Source organism: Coturnix japonica, chromosome 4 (genome assembly GCF_001577835.2).
Source record: "Coturnix japonica isolate 7356 chromosome 4, Coturnix japonica 2.1, whole genome shotgun sequence".
NCBI lineage: Eukaryota > Metazoa > Chordata > Aves > Galliformes > Phasianidae > Coturnix > Coturnix japonica.
The window spans coordinates 33,231,379-33,250,544 of NC_029519.1; the positions used below are offsets into that span (position 1 = coordinate 33,231,379).

Genomic DNA, 19,166 nt, shown 5'->3' on the forward strand with positions numbered 1-19,166 from the left:
ATGATATCAGCATTTGGATTTGACAAGTATGCAGATTAATTGGATATAATGTCTAGAGGTGATGGACAGCTGAGAGCTGATTTATCTTTTAGAGATAAAGAGCTTGAAGTTTATTTGTTTTATGACATTTTTTACATATTGTTTGAATCCAGTTCAGTACTAAAAGAACACGGACCCTCCAAGTACTGCGCAGAAGTCAGTAGGTATTCAGAATTAATAGCTGCTGACCAGCCTTTATCTTACAGAAATGGTGGAAGGGCTGTAGTTCCTAATACCAGATGATGTAATCCACTTATGTCCATATATAAGCAAAACCAGCATTCCAGTAATGTGGATGATGTAGAAGTTTATGCTTTGACTCTGCATTTGAACAGAGCAGGTTAATACTGCTTCGATCTCGTGAGACCGCAGATAAGGTAGTGGTGGGTATATTCAAAAGTCACGATCTTCTTTGAAGAACTGGAAAAAAAAAAAGTTAAACATTTTAATATCAGATCTCTACTTATTACCTTAATATTCTGGCAGACTAAACATTTAGGTCAAATGCAAAACAAGAAGTCTTTTGTATGCTTTTCTTTTTGCAGAGGACATGGCCCCGTGATGTGTCATTCAGATTTGCATTACTGTGCTGAGCCATGGCAAAATGAAAAAGGGTGTTTTTTAGGTTTGGGGCTATAAGAATAAATGCTGAGATCAAACCACCTCTTGTTCCAGTTGCTGAGCTCTACCTCAGTTTAAAAAAAGGCTTTGAACATTTTGTACGGTCTGCGTACACAGAAGAGATTGTACCCTGATTAATGGAAGTGAATGTCTAGGAGTGGATTGGCTAGAACTGTTTGTCTTGATCAGCATATTGTTGTCCTTTCTTAATTGATGTATCAAGTATCTTCTGTCCTTTAGATGCACTTTGATTCCTTCTTTATCAGGTCTGGAAATCAGTAGCTAGCAGTTGCTTGAAATTGGTTTTAGGACAGTAAGATGTCACACTAACAGATTTTCACAAAGCTGTTCTCTCCTTTTGGTCTATGTAAGTAAACTTCCCCAGCTGCTGGCTTTGCACAAAAGTGATAAAATCTTTCAAACTTCTGCAACAGAAGAGATTAAGTAGAGAAGAAAAAAGAAAAGTATTCAGGAGTTTATTTTATTGAGATAACCTTTATTGTCTTAAAGGTTAAACAGATTCTTTATATACTGTTAAACCAGATAGGCTAAGATACTGAGATAATGTGCTTTTCTATTTAACCCATTCATCCCTCTTGTTTACTTTTAGTATATTAACTCTTTAATTACTGCCTGCTGAAGAGAAATCACTGCTTTGCAATAGAAATTTTGCAGGTTCTACTCTTCTGTGCTGGAAAACTATTTAAAATTTGCCTACCATAGACAACATAGGCCTGGAAGCAGACTATTTACTGAAATACATACATGGATTTATAAAAGGGCTGCTCCAAAAGTAACACCTCTTATTTTAGTGGCCCACGATGTCACAGGGTGAGTGGTGCATTTCAGCACTAGCAATAGTGATGCAAAAGATTAGCAACGTTCCAAATGGCTGTGACCAGCTGTCACACCACAAAATGAAGAGCTTCTCAATGAGCTCATCTGCACTAATAGGCTAATGGTGGAATTGCAGAGCAAAAAGGACCCCATAATAATCTATGTTGAAAAACAGTTCTTCATTGGTGGGAATTTGCTCTATCAAAAAGTATTATTGTGCATTTTGTATCTGTTGTAGTTTCCATGGAAATAATTAGAAGAGAGTGCTTTTAGAGCAACCTATGTTGATATAAGCACAGGCTATAAACATAAACTTAAGTACTGCTTCACTTGTTACATTATGGATAGTGCATTTAATAAGTCTCATTTTAAAGGGAAATTGAAGATATCTAAGGAATGCATCTTGACTTATTTTTCAAAGAAAAATAAAGTCTCTTTTTAATGTGCATGTATATTATCCTTAGTTAGTGTGTCTCTAAGGAACATATTAAAAAAATACTTGGAGTTGCTCCCTGCTCCTTCAGACAATAAATAGAAAATCTATATAATCATCATTAGAATTAGTATTTCATTCATAAATCAGAAAGTACTAATTGCTCACTGATGAATAACCAGTGATCATTAACTCTTTGCCTTCTTCTAAAACTTAGTCTTCTTTTTTTCATTTGAGGATTAGCACTTCTTTTTGGAAAGGAGCAGTTTTGCTTCATAAAATAAGGTACTAGTATGTAAATTAATCTTTCTTGCCCTTGCTAAAGGCAAGACTTCAGTTTTTTGAGGTACTACTAGTAGTAGCAAATGCACATAAACCAGCAACGTAACAAGCAGCTTTGTTTCCAAACAGGCACCTTGTTTGTATCTTTATTCAACATCTTGACAAAGCAACATCCAACATCTTTGTCAAAGCAAATACATGTAGTATTCCAGTCAGAGTATTATGTTAATTTAATGTAACTTTGCATAACTTAAACATATTCTGATGATGTTTTCCACGGTTGTCCTTGGTGATGTTTGATTATGTCCTGCTGAACGCTTATCTTATGTATTCTATAAATACACCTCATGAATTTTATCTGCCTAAATAGAAGGACTTCTCAGCTTTCCTTATCAGAAATTAGTGTTGTTCCCAGCTTTTTATTTCATGATAAAAATAGTCTTTGGTTTCCTTTATGTGAATATTCTGTCAAAATCAGTGAATGTGGTGATACAGAGATGTTGTTCCCTAGGCGATATTCTTAGGTGTGTCTAAAAGTGTTTTATTTTCAAGCGTTACATCAAACATAATTCACACGGAGCTGCTTTAAGTTCGTGCTTTAGCAATATGACTTCCCATATAGCTGTTTGTTTTTCATTGTCCTGCGTAGAAGCAAGATCTATTTCTAAACTATATCTAACCACTGTTTTGAACTATACTTCCATTATGCCACAATAAGAAGCCTGAAAAAACTTACGCAATTCCTTCTGTTAAGGTAACACTGACTAAAGCAAACTCATAGAGAAAGCTTCCCAATATCTAGTTTAATGCCAGCTTGCCTTTAAGTAGTTAATTCTGAGACGTTATTGCCTTATCTGTAAAAAATCAAAGTGGGTGTTTACATAGTATTCTGGGACTACTTGTCTGTACAAATTGACCAGTTTTAGGCTATTCTGACTCCACTGTTTTCCATTAACATGATAGCAGAGAATCAAATGGGAGTGAGGTTTGGAAGGAACTCAGATTGCACAGGCTGCTCACTTGATCTGAAGCACTGAAACACTCAGACTTGAGATGTGCCTCAGCTCAGAGTTCTCAGGAGCATTCTTTTGGCAGTGGATGACTCTCCAGGGCCAAGCTATGCTTTTGATGTTTGGCTTATGAGGTACTGCTGGGGAATGCAGAACAGCTGTGACACTGGAGAGAAGAGTGCCACATACCTGCTCCCAAGACAAGGATGTTGTCATTTCCATCTTAAGAGCTAGGCAATGCATGTCTTTACTCACCACTCATCAGTTTGCATCTTGTTCCTTTTTAGTTATGCCAGAGGAATGGTGAGGAAGGAAGTGTCTGTACATCCTGTTCCTCTTTCTCAAGATCTGTCCCGTGACCGAGAAAACATTATGTAGACATTCCATCTAGAATGACAGCTGTCCCACAAAAGTATTACAGTACTGAACACTTGAGTTTAGAGCAGTTTGATCAAAGCCAGCTCTTGAAAAATGCTTCCCCCAGGTCTAACAAACATCACAGAAGTGATTTGAACCACTCACCTGCTTCTTATAACTACAGTGAGTATAACATTTGAAGAGAAACACGATAAGCCTGAATTGAAGATTTCTACAGTGAGGACCAATGTGATTTTGGGAAAGCACAGCCTATCTTGGATCTTACTAGATGCTTACCATCAGCTTCAGTAAGAGTTTGCATGGTTCCAAGAAGGATATTTTTTTATGATTATGGTCATCAGAACTTCTGAGTTGTATGGAGATGTTTACCTCACTGAAAATTCATCTAATAATAGGACTAAAATAGTCAAGTGCAAGCTTTATCCAGTTTTGTTCTTTATGAGCGTAGCGTCAGGCAGAGTTCACTGTGAAAATATAGAGGTTGTTATAGGAAATAACACGTCCCTTTTAATGAACTGTTTTTAGTCGGGGCTTATGCTAGTTTGTAGGACATAATACTTTGATTATTTTCATACAAGGTCTAAATCATTGCATGATGTATTCAGATTATAACTCCTTGCTGAATTATTACCTAAGTGAAAAAAATCCTGGATCCTTGTCTTGTGGTGCGCTGTTTTACTTAGCAGATCTGCTGATGGAGAAAGCAGCGGTTATGATAAAAGGGATTATATAAAAGAGCGCCTGCTGAGAGTCCATGGCACTGTATAGGGTGATACCAAACATTGTGTTCCCCAGGGCAGGTAAAATAATTAGCTGCAGGACTGCCACTCAGTCTAAGGGATTAATTAGAACTGGAGGTGGTGCTGGGGAGGAGGAAAGCAGCCATAAAGGGTGTCAAGATCACTCTGGCCTGAAGCCTGTGTGATTTGATGTGAAATAGCAGCAGCTGGCTGTAACCTTAGGAAGTGCAAGTGAACAGCAGGTGGTAATTCCTGTCTCATTTACCATGTCTTCACAGGAACATGTAAGCTTGGGTTTATTGGCAGGTCAGAAGGAAAATCCTAAGGAGGACTGTGACATTTACTGTACTGAGCAAAGGCAAAATTCAAAATGGAGTGTACACAGTGTTAGTGTAAATCTACTGAAATTATGTTTGCTCTTATATCTGCCATACAGTAGGGTTATGACAACCTTATAGACTAGACCTTGCTGTAGACCAACACACAAAGTTGAGCATGTGAAAAATCTAGGACTCCTAGTGGGAATGACATCTCTAAACACTGTGATGGATGTAACAGGAGAATTATTTCACCAAAGTAGAGTCAGACAGTTATGTGAGGGTCTGTCATTCTTTAGTGTTTTCAGTGACCATTACATGGTGGGAATGAGTGGTCTTCATCTACATTTCCAGGTGGGCAAGCAGTACACTGCACTATATAGTCATGGGCCTGTTAGTATTTGCCAAGCATTGTGTTTTGCTTGGCATTTGGGCAAAAATTGCAGCGGACATCCATGAAATGTGTTAATGTAGAAATTGTTACCAGTTAGTGTTTCGGAGTGAGCTTGAGCTGCTGTCAGCAGAATTTAGTGGGCCAGTGGCCTCTGCTGATCACTGTAGTCTTTTGTGCTCTGTGAGGGCCTCCCAGGGTGTAGAACAAGAACTGTTCATATTCGCAGTTCAAGAATCAAGCCAAATAAAGAGAAAACTGAATAACGCAGAATCTGTCGTTGAGAACAACTTTAGATAGAAAAAAAAAATAAAACATATCTAGGGGATATTTGAGGGGGTATTTATAGCAGAGTGACAGGAAAGGAAGAGAACTCATTTTGTGGAAAGGATAGATCATTTTATGCCTTTTTTGAAGTGTATTGTTTGCCAACATAAGCTTTCATGAATGCCAGAAGATGCAATGCCTTCTAAAACCTCTCACGCATGCATAAACCATGCACTCGTAATTTCTTTGCTGGGTTCCATTTAATATTCTTCTATTTCTGACCTCTCCAGAAATTGTTTCATATGGGAAGATGATCTAGGTCCAAGCTGACATTGCATTTTTCCAGCTGTTAGCTCTGAGATTATCAATTTTGGGAAATAGAAAGAAGGTTTTGTTCAACTTTGGAACATGGTGGAAAACATTGTTGCTGAAGGAGATGGTTTCCCTTTCTCATAGATGGTTTATGTTGATATTCCAGTTGTATATACCAGTACAGTCTGCAGTACTGCTATACTATTGAACTTGTCTCTGTGGTGTAGGGAAGCGCTGAAAATGAACTGTGAAATGCTCCACATAAATGTTTGTTTGTGGAGCTACACAAAACATTCAAAACAAAGAAACAAAAAAAAAAAGCAAAGCAACATTTGCGAAGTATCTCCTGAATTAATTCTCAGGTTTTTTTTTTCAAATTTGTCATGAAATGAATCAAACCTCATATGAGTTTTGAGTTTTCCCCATTCTAAATATGCCGCATTTAAGATTAACTATAAAAACTATCATGCAATAATGATTAAAAATAAAGTGCTTAGAAGATTTTCTGGTTATCCCTTTTATAATTTAAAAAAAAAAAGCACACACTAAAATTTATTGCTTTCTGCTCAGATTTTAGATCTATAGTTTTCTTGTTTGTACCCATTACCATTATGTGGGTATTGTAGATTTTGCTTAAAGAAGACTGAACCATGTGCACAGCAGGACTAATGAGTCACAGATGTAAAGATTCTGGCACAGTACCATTTAATAACTTCTTTAACTTATATTCCATAATAAGATAAATGCAAATTTGATACATCTGTTTTCTAAATGGTGTATCATTTCAGCCTTAGCAATGTCTTAAGAATGAGCTTCTTGAAATGTATGGTGGTTTATACCCTTTTTGGCTTTGTTTTCTTTTTATTTGTTTCTAAAGAGGAGATCTCAGGTCATCGGGCAGTGCAGTTAGCCACAGCCAGGTTCATCAGAACAAAGTAGGAAAGCTGGTAAAACTGCCTCTGACTTGATGGGATCCGCTTGCAGAGTCTCAGTTTCACTAGCGTGTTTCAAGAATAAAGTTGCACTAGCAAAGGACATGTGTGCATCAGAATTTAACTCTGCCTTTTTAGGGGGCCTGGGGAGGAAGACCAGTGTGGTCTTTGTGATCCAGAACATGTCTGATATGATTGCAGGTGGCGATGCACAGAGCAAATACTTGTAAAGGTGAAAGATGGATGTAGCTGTCAGGCTGCTCTTGCCTGTTTTTGCTTTCCACAAGGCTGGCTGGACTGCAAACCATACTGCCCCACGGTTGCAGGGGTTGCCCCATCAGAGCCTTAGTGCAGGACTTAATGAAAGCCGCATTGTCTGGCAGCCAGAGCTAAGTTCAGCTTTCCCTTCTGTAGGTGCAGCTCTGCAGTTGGCTACACTGAGGCCTCACAGCAGGGCTGTGCCATGGAAATGACACTTGTATCCATGCACATAGGAATTTTAGGCATGCCAGAGTGCTTTACCTGTATGCCTCAGCCTGATGTCTTAGCCGTTTCCTGGCACTCCATGAACAAACCTTTGAAGACCTCTGCTTCAGGATAGGGTGCTGTATCTAGAGGACTTGGGGATTTCTTTATTTAGACCTGTCCTGCTCAACAGTACAAGGTTTCAGCTTAATGAGGAAGCCTAATTTGCACCCTAGTAGGCAGCGCAAGAAAGGTGCTGAAGTGAGAGCAAAGCTCTCACAGCAGGCTCTAATTACTACATCTTTCTTTTTTTGTATCAAGTTCTGCACATGTGGGTAGAGTAGAATATGAGAGACCACATGCAGCATACAGAGCTCAATGGGCAAAAATTTCACCCTGGTTTTGAAAATGCCATTATGTATATGTTGAAAATATTAACCTTGGCCATTGTGGACTCCCCCAAATCTCTCAATAGATCGTTGTTCAGTGTTTATAATTGTGTTTGTATCATCAGTTTATGTGCTGAATGTCGTATGTAAAACAGAATGTGAGGAGCAGGATGGTAATTACACAAAGTGCCTCAAAATTCCCTGTCACTGCTGTCAAGTTCTGCAGCAACCCAGAATCATAGCTTTCTGCAGAGCTGTCTTGAAGGGTTGTAGCACGTTTTAATGGAGAAACAGTGCAGTCATCGGCTGGCTGATAGCCTAACAACTGTCAAACAATCCTAATAATTTACTGTAATTTTAAGGAGTCACCTCTATGCAACTGCTCCTTCTAAAAATCTGTTTGTATTGTTGTCATGAAGTAACAACCTACACACACCTATAATGCAAGCTTAATTCTGTTTACCATATGACAGAGAGGCTGTTTCCTGTCAGTAGGCGATGTGGGGTATACTAAAGATAGTGTTTGTTCTGTCTGTCTGTCAGTAAATTGTCTCTGTGATGTTTGTGCTGTGTTGTTTTGGTTCCATGTTATGTTGTGTCCCTAGGGTCTGCCAGGCTTCCCCACAGTTGCTGCTCTGCACAGTAATCAGATCCTCACCGTCAAGGTTTGTGGTTGACATGTACATGTTCAGTCAGGTCTCTCTGTATCAGCATAAAAGTGCGCATGAAAAAATTACCATTACTGCACGATAGTCATGAACCCTTATGGTGGACCTAAGTCAACCCTCTCTGCCTTTGCATTAGCATATGTGTTTTTGATGCAAAGTGTGGGGTCAAATCTGTAACTGCATACAGCATTAACACTGGCAGCACCCGTGTTCTATGTGCTCGGTCAGCATTTCATATTTCAGATGAGAATTTTCTGTACTTCTGCTTCTCTGAGGCATACAGGAGCGTTGAAAATGTCAGTGAACTCTGTACTGGTTGAATAAAGAGTCAGTTATACGTGTTAGATATCTGAAGTTTAATCTGTATGTGCTGATTTTTCAGAATGCATTTGCAAATTAAGCAGGAAGAATTGAGCAATCTGGTCAAGATGGAACTCCAATCCCTATTAAAATGACACCATTGTTCATGGCACGATATGCTGGTTAGAAAATCTGACTGAAGGTTGAACTGGTGCTTTGTGTCTAGAAGCTTTGCTGAGAACAACATGCAAAAATACTCATTTTTTTTCAGAGCCTAGATAATGGGGGGAAAAAAAATAAAGTGAAGAATTCTCCTGTGAAATCTGGGGAGAAAGGACTTAAACGATTAGAGAAAAAAATGAGTTCACAAAGGGCTAAAAGCACAGTTTCTCTCTGGCAGAAGCACCAGTTCATATAACTATAATAGCTATTACAAATCTAATGAATGTATCTTTATTTCTTTCTCGGGCCTTCTGATGTCTATTCTTCAATTCTCTCATCTCTGATCTTCAACCTTTGACCTCACCTGCCTGATCAGATGGTGTTTCCTAAAATCAATCATGGGTTTCTCTCTGCTGATCAGCAGCTCATTAAACGCCGCCTCATTAAGGTAGTGCTTCATCTCGCTGGAATCTAGTTCTTCTGTACATTCAGTTTACTCTCTGCTGTACCTTTTTTGACAAAAGCCTTCTTATAACAAGTTGCTTATTTGAAAGTTCAATAACTAAGCAATCGTTAATTAAATTAATGTTTAAATACTATGGGTAGCTGTGCTAAATGGTTCACATTTAAGTTGCAGTTAGCATTTTTAATGGTTTGCAGCGCTATACTGGAAATCAAATAAGTTGAGCACCATTTCTGGTGTTTTGTCAAAGCTGTATGTTTTGGCAACTTTCTTTTCCAAATTAGTAAGCCTAAATCATTAGGGGATTTGTCTAATTATCACTCTGAAAGAGCTCACCTAAACAGATGCAAAATTCTGTATGTCTTGGTGGAAAAGCAGTTACTTTCCATGCTCATTTTTGAAGTCTGTCCACATAACATTGATGGGCTTGGAATGTTGCCAGGCAAACTGTCTAATTCTGGCAACATGACTTTTTTTTTTTTATAATCCTCAGCTTTGTCATGATTATACCCCAATCATGAAATGAAGAGCTGCTTATTGAAAAAGGTTACTCTCTATGGAAAACTGCAGGAGTCAAATATTGCAAAGCTACCCCAAATTCTAATTCTTGTCTTGTGGTAGAACAAGCTGTTTACAATTTCAGCCTTCTGCTCTGTGGCTGATTGCACTGGACAGGTACAACCTGTTGGTCTTTAAGGCCAAGTGCAGCCTTTGCTGTAAGGAGCAAAGATGTCAGTGTTTAGCTCATGGTAGCTTCTTTAAAGTTGTCTTGCGTTCTTTCTGGGAAACTGTATTTTTGTATGGTTGATGCCTGTAAAGCGAACTTCTAATGATGTTTTTTTTTGTTGTGGTAGGGGGACCAAGGACAAGCTGGACCCCCTGGGCCTCCAGGGCCACCAGGACCCAGAGGTCCCCCAGGAGATACTGGCAAAGATGGTCCTCGAGGGATGCCTGGCGTTCCGGTGAGTCTGTTGGTATCCAAATTCTTGTCAAGTATGTAACAGCCATAGGTGGTTTGTGAGGTAAGAATGGCAAGTAAGACACGTGGAAGCTAAACCACAGACAAATTTCACAGTGCACCTGAAGTGCTTCTGCCACATGCAGAAGCAAGTTCATAGCAGGGCCAAGAGTAACACCTAGGTTTCTTGCTTCTCACCCCTGACAGTTTTCCCCACACATTCTAAGGTTTCAGAGTTGTTCTGTGTGAGAAGTAGCGAATGTTCCCACTCAGACTTTAAGCTAAAGCCGAATTTGAGATGCCATTGCATAGGCTAGCTTGGCTTCTCACTTTCTAATGATTTAGCCTCAAATTATGAAATCAAAATAATAAACTTCTAAATGCTGCTTAAAGTATGATCAATTTTGGAGTGAGATTCTGCCATTTCTACACAACGCTAACAGTACAGTTCTCTTCCACTCATCCCCTGTATTTCATTAGATCCATAAACAGAATTCAAAACATTGATTAATGTTTTAGATGGAGGATCAGACCCACAGCCTTTGGCATTTTGTAATGTGATATTAAACCCTTCATTAAAAGATGCGTAAATGCAGGTAGTTGTTTTTCTGTTTTGTTTTTGCAAAATATGAGTATATTCATTACTCTATCATTTGTAACCTCTTTAATACTCCTTTTTAAAATGTTTTTCTTTTTGAAAGAAGTATCTTACTGTTCATCATGAATTCCACTGCAGTGTCAGTGCGGAAGCTGAATCACAGGCAGTACACTTGACAACTGAAATGTCAAATGCACAGATCTGGTAAACACATCCCCACACCCATCACAAGTAAAGATCACAGCTGAGAGGATGCATAAGGAACTAGCAAGGTGAAGACATCTCTGGAAAAAGAAACAGCTTTGTCAGAGAGAAAGCGTAGCTCATTATGTAGGCCAGGAGAGAAAGGCATAAAATTTCACTGCAAAACCATGAAAGAAAATACCTAAGCTCCTATTTTAGCCATATTTCAGATTGTCTAATTTGAAATTGTGTGGACTATGCACTATGTGTATCAAGTGTGTAACATCATGATAACCATCCCTGGAAATGTTCAAGAAACGCGGAGTTGTAGCACTGAGGGTTAATTTGTGGTATTGGTGATAAGTGGGCAGTTCAGTTAGGTGAGATGATCTTGGTGATCTTTTCCTAACTTAATGATTCTATGATTCTAATTGAGGCCTGTTGTTATCCAGCACTGGGCTGATAACTTCTAGCACAAGGTTATGAAGTGACACTGAAAATCTGCCGCTTTTCATTGTATGTCTTTCTTTGGCCATCTACTGATTTCTTGTTAGTCTTCTAATGTGGTAAATTTAACTCTGTTCAGAGTTGCTTCTGGATTGATATAGAGAGGGTAAGACTGAAACCACAACCAATTTCTGACTGCAAGAGTTTTAATGGTCTTGCAATCATTTTTATAATTCACATGCAAGAGGCAAGAAGAGTCAGCATTGTTGCTGGTCACAGTCTGACTGAATTGCTTGGGTTTTTTTGCTGCTTAGCAAAGGGAACAATAGTGTTTCTCATGACAGAAGTAATGCATTTTGTGCAATTAGGTCATTCCATTTTGTAACAGTTCTGTAGTGATTTTTTGACTTTAGATGGTGAGAGAGTGTTTCTTTTTATAGGTTTGTTTTTTGTTTCTTTTTGTTTAGCTGTGTTTATCTTAAGCCCCATAGCATTGTGGAGAATCAATTTGTGGTACAGCTTCAGAATCAGATAAAATCAAACTGGATTGCTGACTATTGCTACCATCCTTCTCCTTCTCAGTGTCCTGCATCAAGAGGAAAACTTGTCCCAGCTTTGTATCTTTAAAAGGCTTGTGTGGAAGAGAGAAACAGCAAAATAATAGTTATACTGCATTACAAATAGGAACGCTGTAGCATTACAACTGAAAGAGTTAGTCCTTGCTATGACCTGCCTCCATTGTAAGGCAGTCATTTCCTTAAGCAAGCTTTCATTTCCTTTTAAGCAAGGTACTTATAATCACCAGAACTGCAAGAAAATGTTTTGGCCGTTGTGTTCCCCCATGCCCATATGCTTGCTGTGCATCCTGAGAACCTCACACACTCAAGAAAACAGGGCCCAGCTGAACAACTCTAGCAGCCATCATTACTTCTCTTCCTCTGCATAGTTGTTTTGAGGAACAGTCTGTGTGCTAACATCTCTATCTGTGCCCACAGATCTCCATCTGTGCTGTTGTTGCATCACATGCCAGAAGTGTGCATCTTGTTCCAGACACTTAGGTGTCTCTAAGTTTTTAGAGATGAGGAAATGTTTGTTTCTGGGACAGAAAGTCTTTAGAGCTGAGAAGGTAGAAATGTGAGGGAAATGCTGTTAGGCCTATTGGAAGGTCTGACAGGAACCAAGGAAGAACTAGATCATAAGAAAAGATTTTGCAGCCTTCTGCTAAGCCTTTTTTTGGGTGTCAGTAGAAAAACCTCGTGGAATCTGAACACGCTTGCCTTCCAAATGAGCAAAAAGACCTACAGTTTATGCTTCCCCCATCATAGCTTTCCTGCCACACATACACCAGCACTTTGAAAGTTTGAAGTCTCAAAAAAGAAACACAAGGAAAAATACTTTCTTTATTTTTGCTGGTAATAAAGCAGTAGATAATGTTACAAAGTTTTGAAATTATTTCAGCATGGAGATAATGCTTCCCAACATTTATAGGCATATATTGATGCCTATGTGATTAGGTGAGATCGTTGTATACAAAAGTAAGCAAGGCTACAAAGAAAGCTGAGAAGTTCAACAAGCTTGAATAATTTGCTGTCTGAAACCCCTGCCTGTGTGGTTTCTCTTTCCCTGTTTCTTTTTTTGTTTAGTTTTGTTTTTTTTTGGTGCTTGCATATGCTACATTTGTGCATCTGAAAGCACAGCTACCTAGAGATGCAGTTCTGGTTCTGTTGAGTTGCCAAGATCAGTAGCATCAAAACAGTTCCCATCGGTTTGTGACAGGTTTTCTTTTATGATAAATCTGATAAAGATGATCCTGCAGCTGTGCTGATCCAACAGCACATGGACAGCCCATGTGGTATGACATCCATTTTACTGTCTCAAATGTCAGTTGAATACATTCATTTAAGAAGAGAGAAGTGAAGCTAGCTCCTCACTTCATGTAAACCTGTGCCCACAACGAGAATTAATTGGGAAAATGAAGGGATACCATTTTGAAAACCAATCCAGGTATTTAACAGATGAACAATTACTGCATAGCTTCAAAATGTCACTGTTCGTGGGTATATGTAATATGATAATTAGTAAGTTATGCCTGCTGACTGAGGTGATGACACAGAACACTAATTCTGGAATATGTAAACAGTGATTCAGCACATGTGTGAAAGAACCTCTATCTGGGTTCTTTAGCACCACTGACTGAAGTGGAATGTTATGATTGGAACCAAAGGGCTGAGAGTCAGGATACCGGTGCTTAACTTTTGCCTGGAGAACTGCATCATTAAAAGATTGTGAAATAGTAAAGTCTGTGATTTGATCTATTACTTTAAAAAGGAAATACATATATGTGTGTGTGTGTGTATTTAGTGTGTAGTCAGCTGCTATACCTGTTAAATAATGGAATTTTTAAAGAGATTGTTATTAAGTAAGGAAATGAATTCAGGACATGCTACTCAAATTATTCACTTTTTTTTTTTTTTTTTTAGGGTGAGCCAGGAAAGCCAGGTGAACAAGGGTTGGCAGTAAGTACTCTTCCAATTTGCTAAGAAACTGTAACACACTTCAACATGCTTCTTAAACTGTGGAATTCCAGAAAGCTTGCTAACTGTATTTCCCAGCCCTCCTTTGTCACTGACTACTTGAAGTCTCATTTGCAAAGAAAATGCTAGAGAAAAATAGAATTTTATACAAATATACAGTTGCTAGTAATATAAGGCCAGCTTCTCCTTTAAGGCTGCAGAAGTATAAGGGCACAGCAAGGAAAAACTGCCATGTCAGGTGTGCCTGACTCATGGCCTCCACTTAATGCTACATCTGAAGTTGAGCTGTTTCCACACTGAGACTGTGGAGCAGCACAGCAGCCATCTACTTGTTTAAAAGGCCGAAATCTCAGCAATTGTTCTGGCCCTTTGCCTGATGGAACAGTGAAGATGTTGCGCAGCATACAGAAACTCTCAGAATATTATCTCCTGAGGGTTTTCTTTTCATTGTGTGTGGGAGAATGTAGAAGCCAAATGAATGCACTTTTTACAAATACTCTGATATGGGAGTTGATGTGTTCTGTTGCAACAAAATCTAATTAGCCCTTTTCATTTGGAAGCAAATTGAAGCTCCACTGGTTGTAAATCAGCTTCAGACACGGGGTAAAGCATCAGAGGTTTCTGCTTGTCATGTGGTTCCAGAACTGTGAAACAGTTTTTCCCTTAAGATTTCCCTAAATACTCATGGTCGTTCTTATTTTTTATGAAAAGTGACATAATTGTAGCCCATGGCATGTGCTTTTGATTTCTGAATGCTTCTGAGGAGGAAAATTATATGCTCAGCAATCAGCATCAATATGATTAGTAGCTATTTGAATTTATAAAGTTTTAAAGAGATGTGATGATGCTTTACATTGACAATTTGCAAAACATTTTGGACTGACAAAATCCAAAGTCTTTCATAAGAGAGAGAAAAGATTGAGATTCCGAAGCATCTTCTTTGATCAGGAAACTAAATTTTTTGTAGCTTCTCCTTTCGAGATAAAAATTTAACAGAACTAAAATTGCATCTCCTAAAGGTACTACCTAGTGTTTTAGCACATTTGTGTTCATTGTTGTTCTATCCTTTTTGTTTTATGAGGACTTATTGTTAATAACATGTATAATAGTTGGGAAGGGCATTTTCTTTTTTGGTTTGTTTATTTTGATTGTAATCTCTTATTTGCCCTCTGGACCCCACTTACTCAGATTCTGCAGCAGTGTCTTTCTTCTGTTCAAGACCAGATCATCAGGGTCACAGAATCCCTAAGGGTCTTTAAAACAAAAGAGTCTATTGCTGTATTCAGGAGATTTTCACTGCACATGAGAAATAAGGAACTGCTACAGAACTTTTTGTTTCTCTGAGTGCAGGTGTGTTTAAATAGAAAAAAAGGGTATTTTAAAAATCGTGTCAGCAACTGTAAGCTAGAGGGGAAAAAAAAAAAAACAAAAAAAACCCAGACTATTTAAATTTCCAGCTCCAAATGCCTGGTCTAAAAGCCAGTGTGATGGCTTCAGTGTTGAGTTTATACGTAGATCAAGAAAAGATCAGGTTATATGTAGATCAGGAAAAGGTCAGGTTATCAGAGAGACATATTATTTTCATTTTTCTTGGTTACTTTGACATACACGTTGCACCAATACAGATTTCCATGTTGTCTTCCTTGTGGAAAGTGCTGAAGCTATCTATACAGGTGTTGTCTGGTTTCCTTCAATATCTTCCATCATACATTTCTGCATGAATATCTCTTCAGTATTGAAATTTGAGGCACTACTGCACAAGTAGCTGATTTTCAAATAGTCATACTGCAGAACTGTGATGCCAAAGAAAAACAGATATTTTCTTGGGGAACACAAACCTACCTGCAATTCTTTTTCTTTGTTATCCTTTCATCTTTTCTGCTGTAATTTTATTTGAATTCTCAACCATGAAGGGGCTTCTACATTAACTCTTATGTAAAGAGTAGTCTGTGTTTCCCACTGTTTCTGAAGACCAAGTTATTTCTTCGTGTGAAGAAGGATCTCTAGGTAGATGGGTTCCATAAGGCACTACTAGTCCTAACCTCCTGAAAGCCCACCTGCTGGGGGGAGTATTGAATTTTCCAACTTGTCCACATGTCCAAGAGCTTTTCCAGGAAGTAGCCAAGCACTGGAGCATGGCCTCTGGTTGGCCTCTGGTTCTTCTTCTGGATAGAGGCAAGATACAGGCAAGGACAGCACCAGTCGCCCTGAAACAATCCCTAAATTTCCAGTGTACTTATTGAGGTTGGTGGAAACTGAAGGCTATTTGTATTCTAAAGGATCACTATCTCAGCAGCTTTAAATAGCGTGATACTATTCAAGCAAAGAACTGCAGGCCTGACATCTAGATTATAACAGTGGGATAGAAGCTTTTTCCTTACAAAAGTGATTTATGCCCATGTCCAGCCTTAGTATTTCTAGGTGAATGCAGAGAATGTTACTAGAGCTGGTAAATTCAGTTTTAACCTTGGAACCAACAGTGACACAGCTTGAAATTACTTAGTTTTCTGTTTTGTCTTTTTACAAGGAGTGGAGTATGACCCTTGAGGAGTGAAAGATGGTAGATAATGAGATAACAGTGTGCTTTCCAGCTTGTGTCTCAGAATGTAACACAAACCTAGTACATATCTTGAGTAGTTTGTGACCTACTCAAGCAATGTGTGACTTGACTCTCAGAAAGTTGAAATCATTTTAATGCATTTAGAGTTAGAACGTCCATGTTCTTATTGCTCAGTGAAATAGGAAATCTAGGAGCACTAGTAAAGATGCAACAATTTGCACCAAGACTCTGCTTCCATATTTTCCTCAAATTTTATTGAAGTTCCTTGTCAGTGAAGAAAAAAAAAAATCATGTTTTAGATGTGTGTGAGAGAGCAGTGGCAACAATTCAGGACTTTTCTCCCTCTTGGGTAGAGGGAGAGGTTTGCTTGGACCAGACAGAGAAAATGACAATGAGTTCTCTTGTTTGAGTTCAGCTTTGTTTTTGTTTTGTTTTCAAAATGTTTTTGGTGCTTTTATTCTAAACCAGTGCATAGCCATAGAAGCTTGGAGGATCAAAATTTGCCATCATTTCAGCTCCTTGGAAAATTGGTCAATTGGACGAGTCAACTGCTTCTTGTCTCTGAATAATATATCTATTTTTTTCTCCAGAAACTGGCTTTAAAGATGCCTAAGTAGTTTTACAGATGTTTTGCATAAACAGGATGTCTAGAACAAACGAAGAATTCAGGTAGAGATGTCCCTTGCTAAAGAAATCTATACCATAATGATTAACTAAAACACAATTCCCTCCAGTTAAGATGTATCGTTTTCTAAACTAGCAGTTTTGTGCTTTTACAGTCTTGCTGGGCATCTGTTCAAGGAAAAGAAAAAAAGAAAAAAGACAGTGGTCTTACTAGTTATTCAGAATAAGAACTTTCTTCCAAAGGATACTATCATATACTTGAAAGACAGTGAAAGGGCATAACTTTGCAATTAAATCTATAAAACCTCACATCTTTAAAATGAATTAATATGCCTTTTTCCTCTGAGGTTAAAAAAAAAAACAAACAAACAAGAAAAATCACCAAGGGTCAGTCAGAAATGGCTGGAAAGTGCTGCTGGCTTCAGCTCAGCCTCTCAGGCCAGCAACCAAGGACAGATCTTCAGCTGGTGTGAATCTTCGTAGTTCCTCTGGGAAATTACTAATTGCGAATTTGTTATCAGTGGCCGGAGTTCTGCAGCAGCCTTGTTTATTTCATTCTGGTGGCATGTTCACAGTCAGTTTTAGAAAGTGTGGTTCCCAAGCTGTTTAGCTGCAAAAGTTTACCAAAAACTATCGAAAAATCTCAGTCTGCACATCCCACAGCACATACTGGTTTTTTTTCTTTTCCCCAATACAGATTCATTGGCCTTAACTTATCAGGAAAAACTGTCTTTAGGATGTTGTAATCTCTGTACTTCAGTGACAGTTGTCTGGGATGTCAGAGATGACCAAGAAGATGACAATGAGGAGCCCTGCCTGAGCACTGATTAATAGCTTTGGCTGCAGTTTTAATCAATTAAGATAGCACATGGGACCACTGCTTAATGAGAATTTATATTAATTTCTATCATAGTTGATCTGTTTTCTTAGCCAGTCTTTTTTAAACATAGGCAATTCATCAATGCTAAAGCATTTTACACTTCTATGCTAGTACTCCAGGCATCACAATCTTTATGAAACACTCCTCAGCCATGCAAGAACACGTTTTCAGAATTACATTGTATGCCTGTTCCACGCAGCAAATGAGGACAACAGGCAAAATAGAGGCTCCTCAGAAATGCAGATGAGTACTGCTAATAAAACCTGTGCTTTTCCTCTTCACGTACCTTTGTTATTTTAAGTTCCCTTCCTAAATTCTTCATCTTCAGCTTTGTGGAAATAAGGAAGTATTTCATGATTCCTATAGTACCAATGAGGAAATATGCATTCTCGAGTACAGCTTCATTAACTCCTTTGTCCCATAAAAATACAGGTATGGTACCTTCTAAAGGTCTTCTATTACGAGGAGTTTTTACTTTAAAAAGGTAGTATGAAAGATTAAAAAACTAAAAAGTAAAGAGTTTTTGGTGGTGTTTGTTTGTTTGTTTGTTTGTTTACCAAGGCCTTGGAATGAGAGTTTCAATGTGAACATATTGCACTATTGTGATGTATTTTGGTTTATAATTTCTTCAGTATACCAAAACTTTTACTTTCTCATGATATTTTTGTTAAGCATTTTCATTTGGTGTTTGTGCTTGCTGACCTTGACATCTAACACCCCACAGAACAAGTCATTACATCTACCACAGACCTGACCTGCAAATGGAAGATACTCCAAGCTTTCTATTTCATACATTTCTTTAAATGTTAAAGTGAGCTACTTGAAGCTGAAAATTAAAATGCCCAGGGAGGCTGTTTCTGAGGTATCACACTCTGAATTACTGTCTTTGAACTGCAGCTTTAACATTTGCAGAGCAGAATTATTTCTTATTTTGTAGTTTGCTGAAGCACGAGCAGCAAAGTAACTTTAAAAGGAAAGCTGCAATATAAGAAGGGATGTCTAGAAAGAATTCTGGACTCAGTGAATTTGCTTTGACATTTGTGTCAACCTTTTCAGTTGTTTTTCTTTTTTCTTTTCTTTTAATTTCAAGTAGTTGTTAGCGAAGTCGCCTGATCCAGCTGATACTTGATAAGAAAGAAGCTCTGTAGATCCCTTGATTTCAGAGAATAGTGGCTGAAGAATGGTATTCATAGTGGAAATCCCTTTGTTTCATTGAACACTTAAAAACTTTTTTTCTTTTATCCTTGGATGCCCAGTTTTTCCAGGTGCTTAAGTACATATCAGGCAGTGCTCCATCTCCAGAGACATAAGAATTGTAATTGAGTTTCTTTGGAGCAACACAATTGCTTTTTCCACCCTTAAATTGAGAAATTAAG

The 19,166-nt window shown here is 38.3% G+C and overlaps 1 protein-coding gene across 16 annotated transcripts in view; it reads left to right on the plus strand.

Moving 5' to 3' along the window:
• COL25A1 (collagen type XXV alpha 1 chain) overlaps positions 1-19,166 on the plus strand; it is a 271,408-nt gene that overhangs the window by 179,460 nt on the left and 72,782 nt on the right. For 15 of the 16 annotated variants that reach the window (XM_015861367.2, XM_032444266.1, XM_032444274.1 and 12 more), the window contains 3 exons: positions 8,920-8,991; positions 9,861-9,968; positions 13,673-13,708. In XM_015861367.2, coding sequence (XP_015716853.1) covers positions 8,920-8,991; positions 9,861-9,968; positions 13,673-13,708 — 216 coding nt within the window. Of the gene's footprint in view, positions 1-8,018; positions 8,079-8,919; positions 8,992-9,860; positions 9,969-13,672; positions 13,709-19,166 lie in introns of all 16 variants that reach the window. The other variant, XM_032444278.1, reaches the window with a different exon arrangement.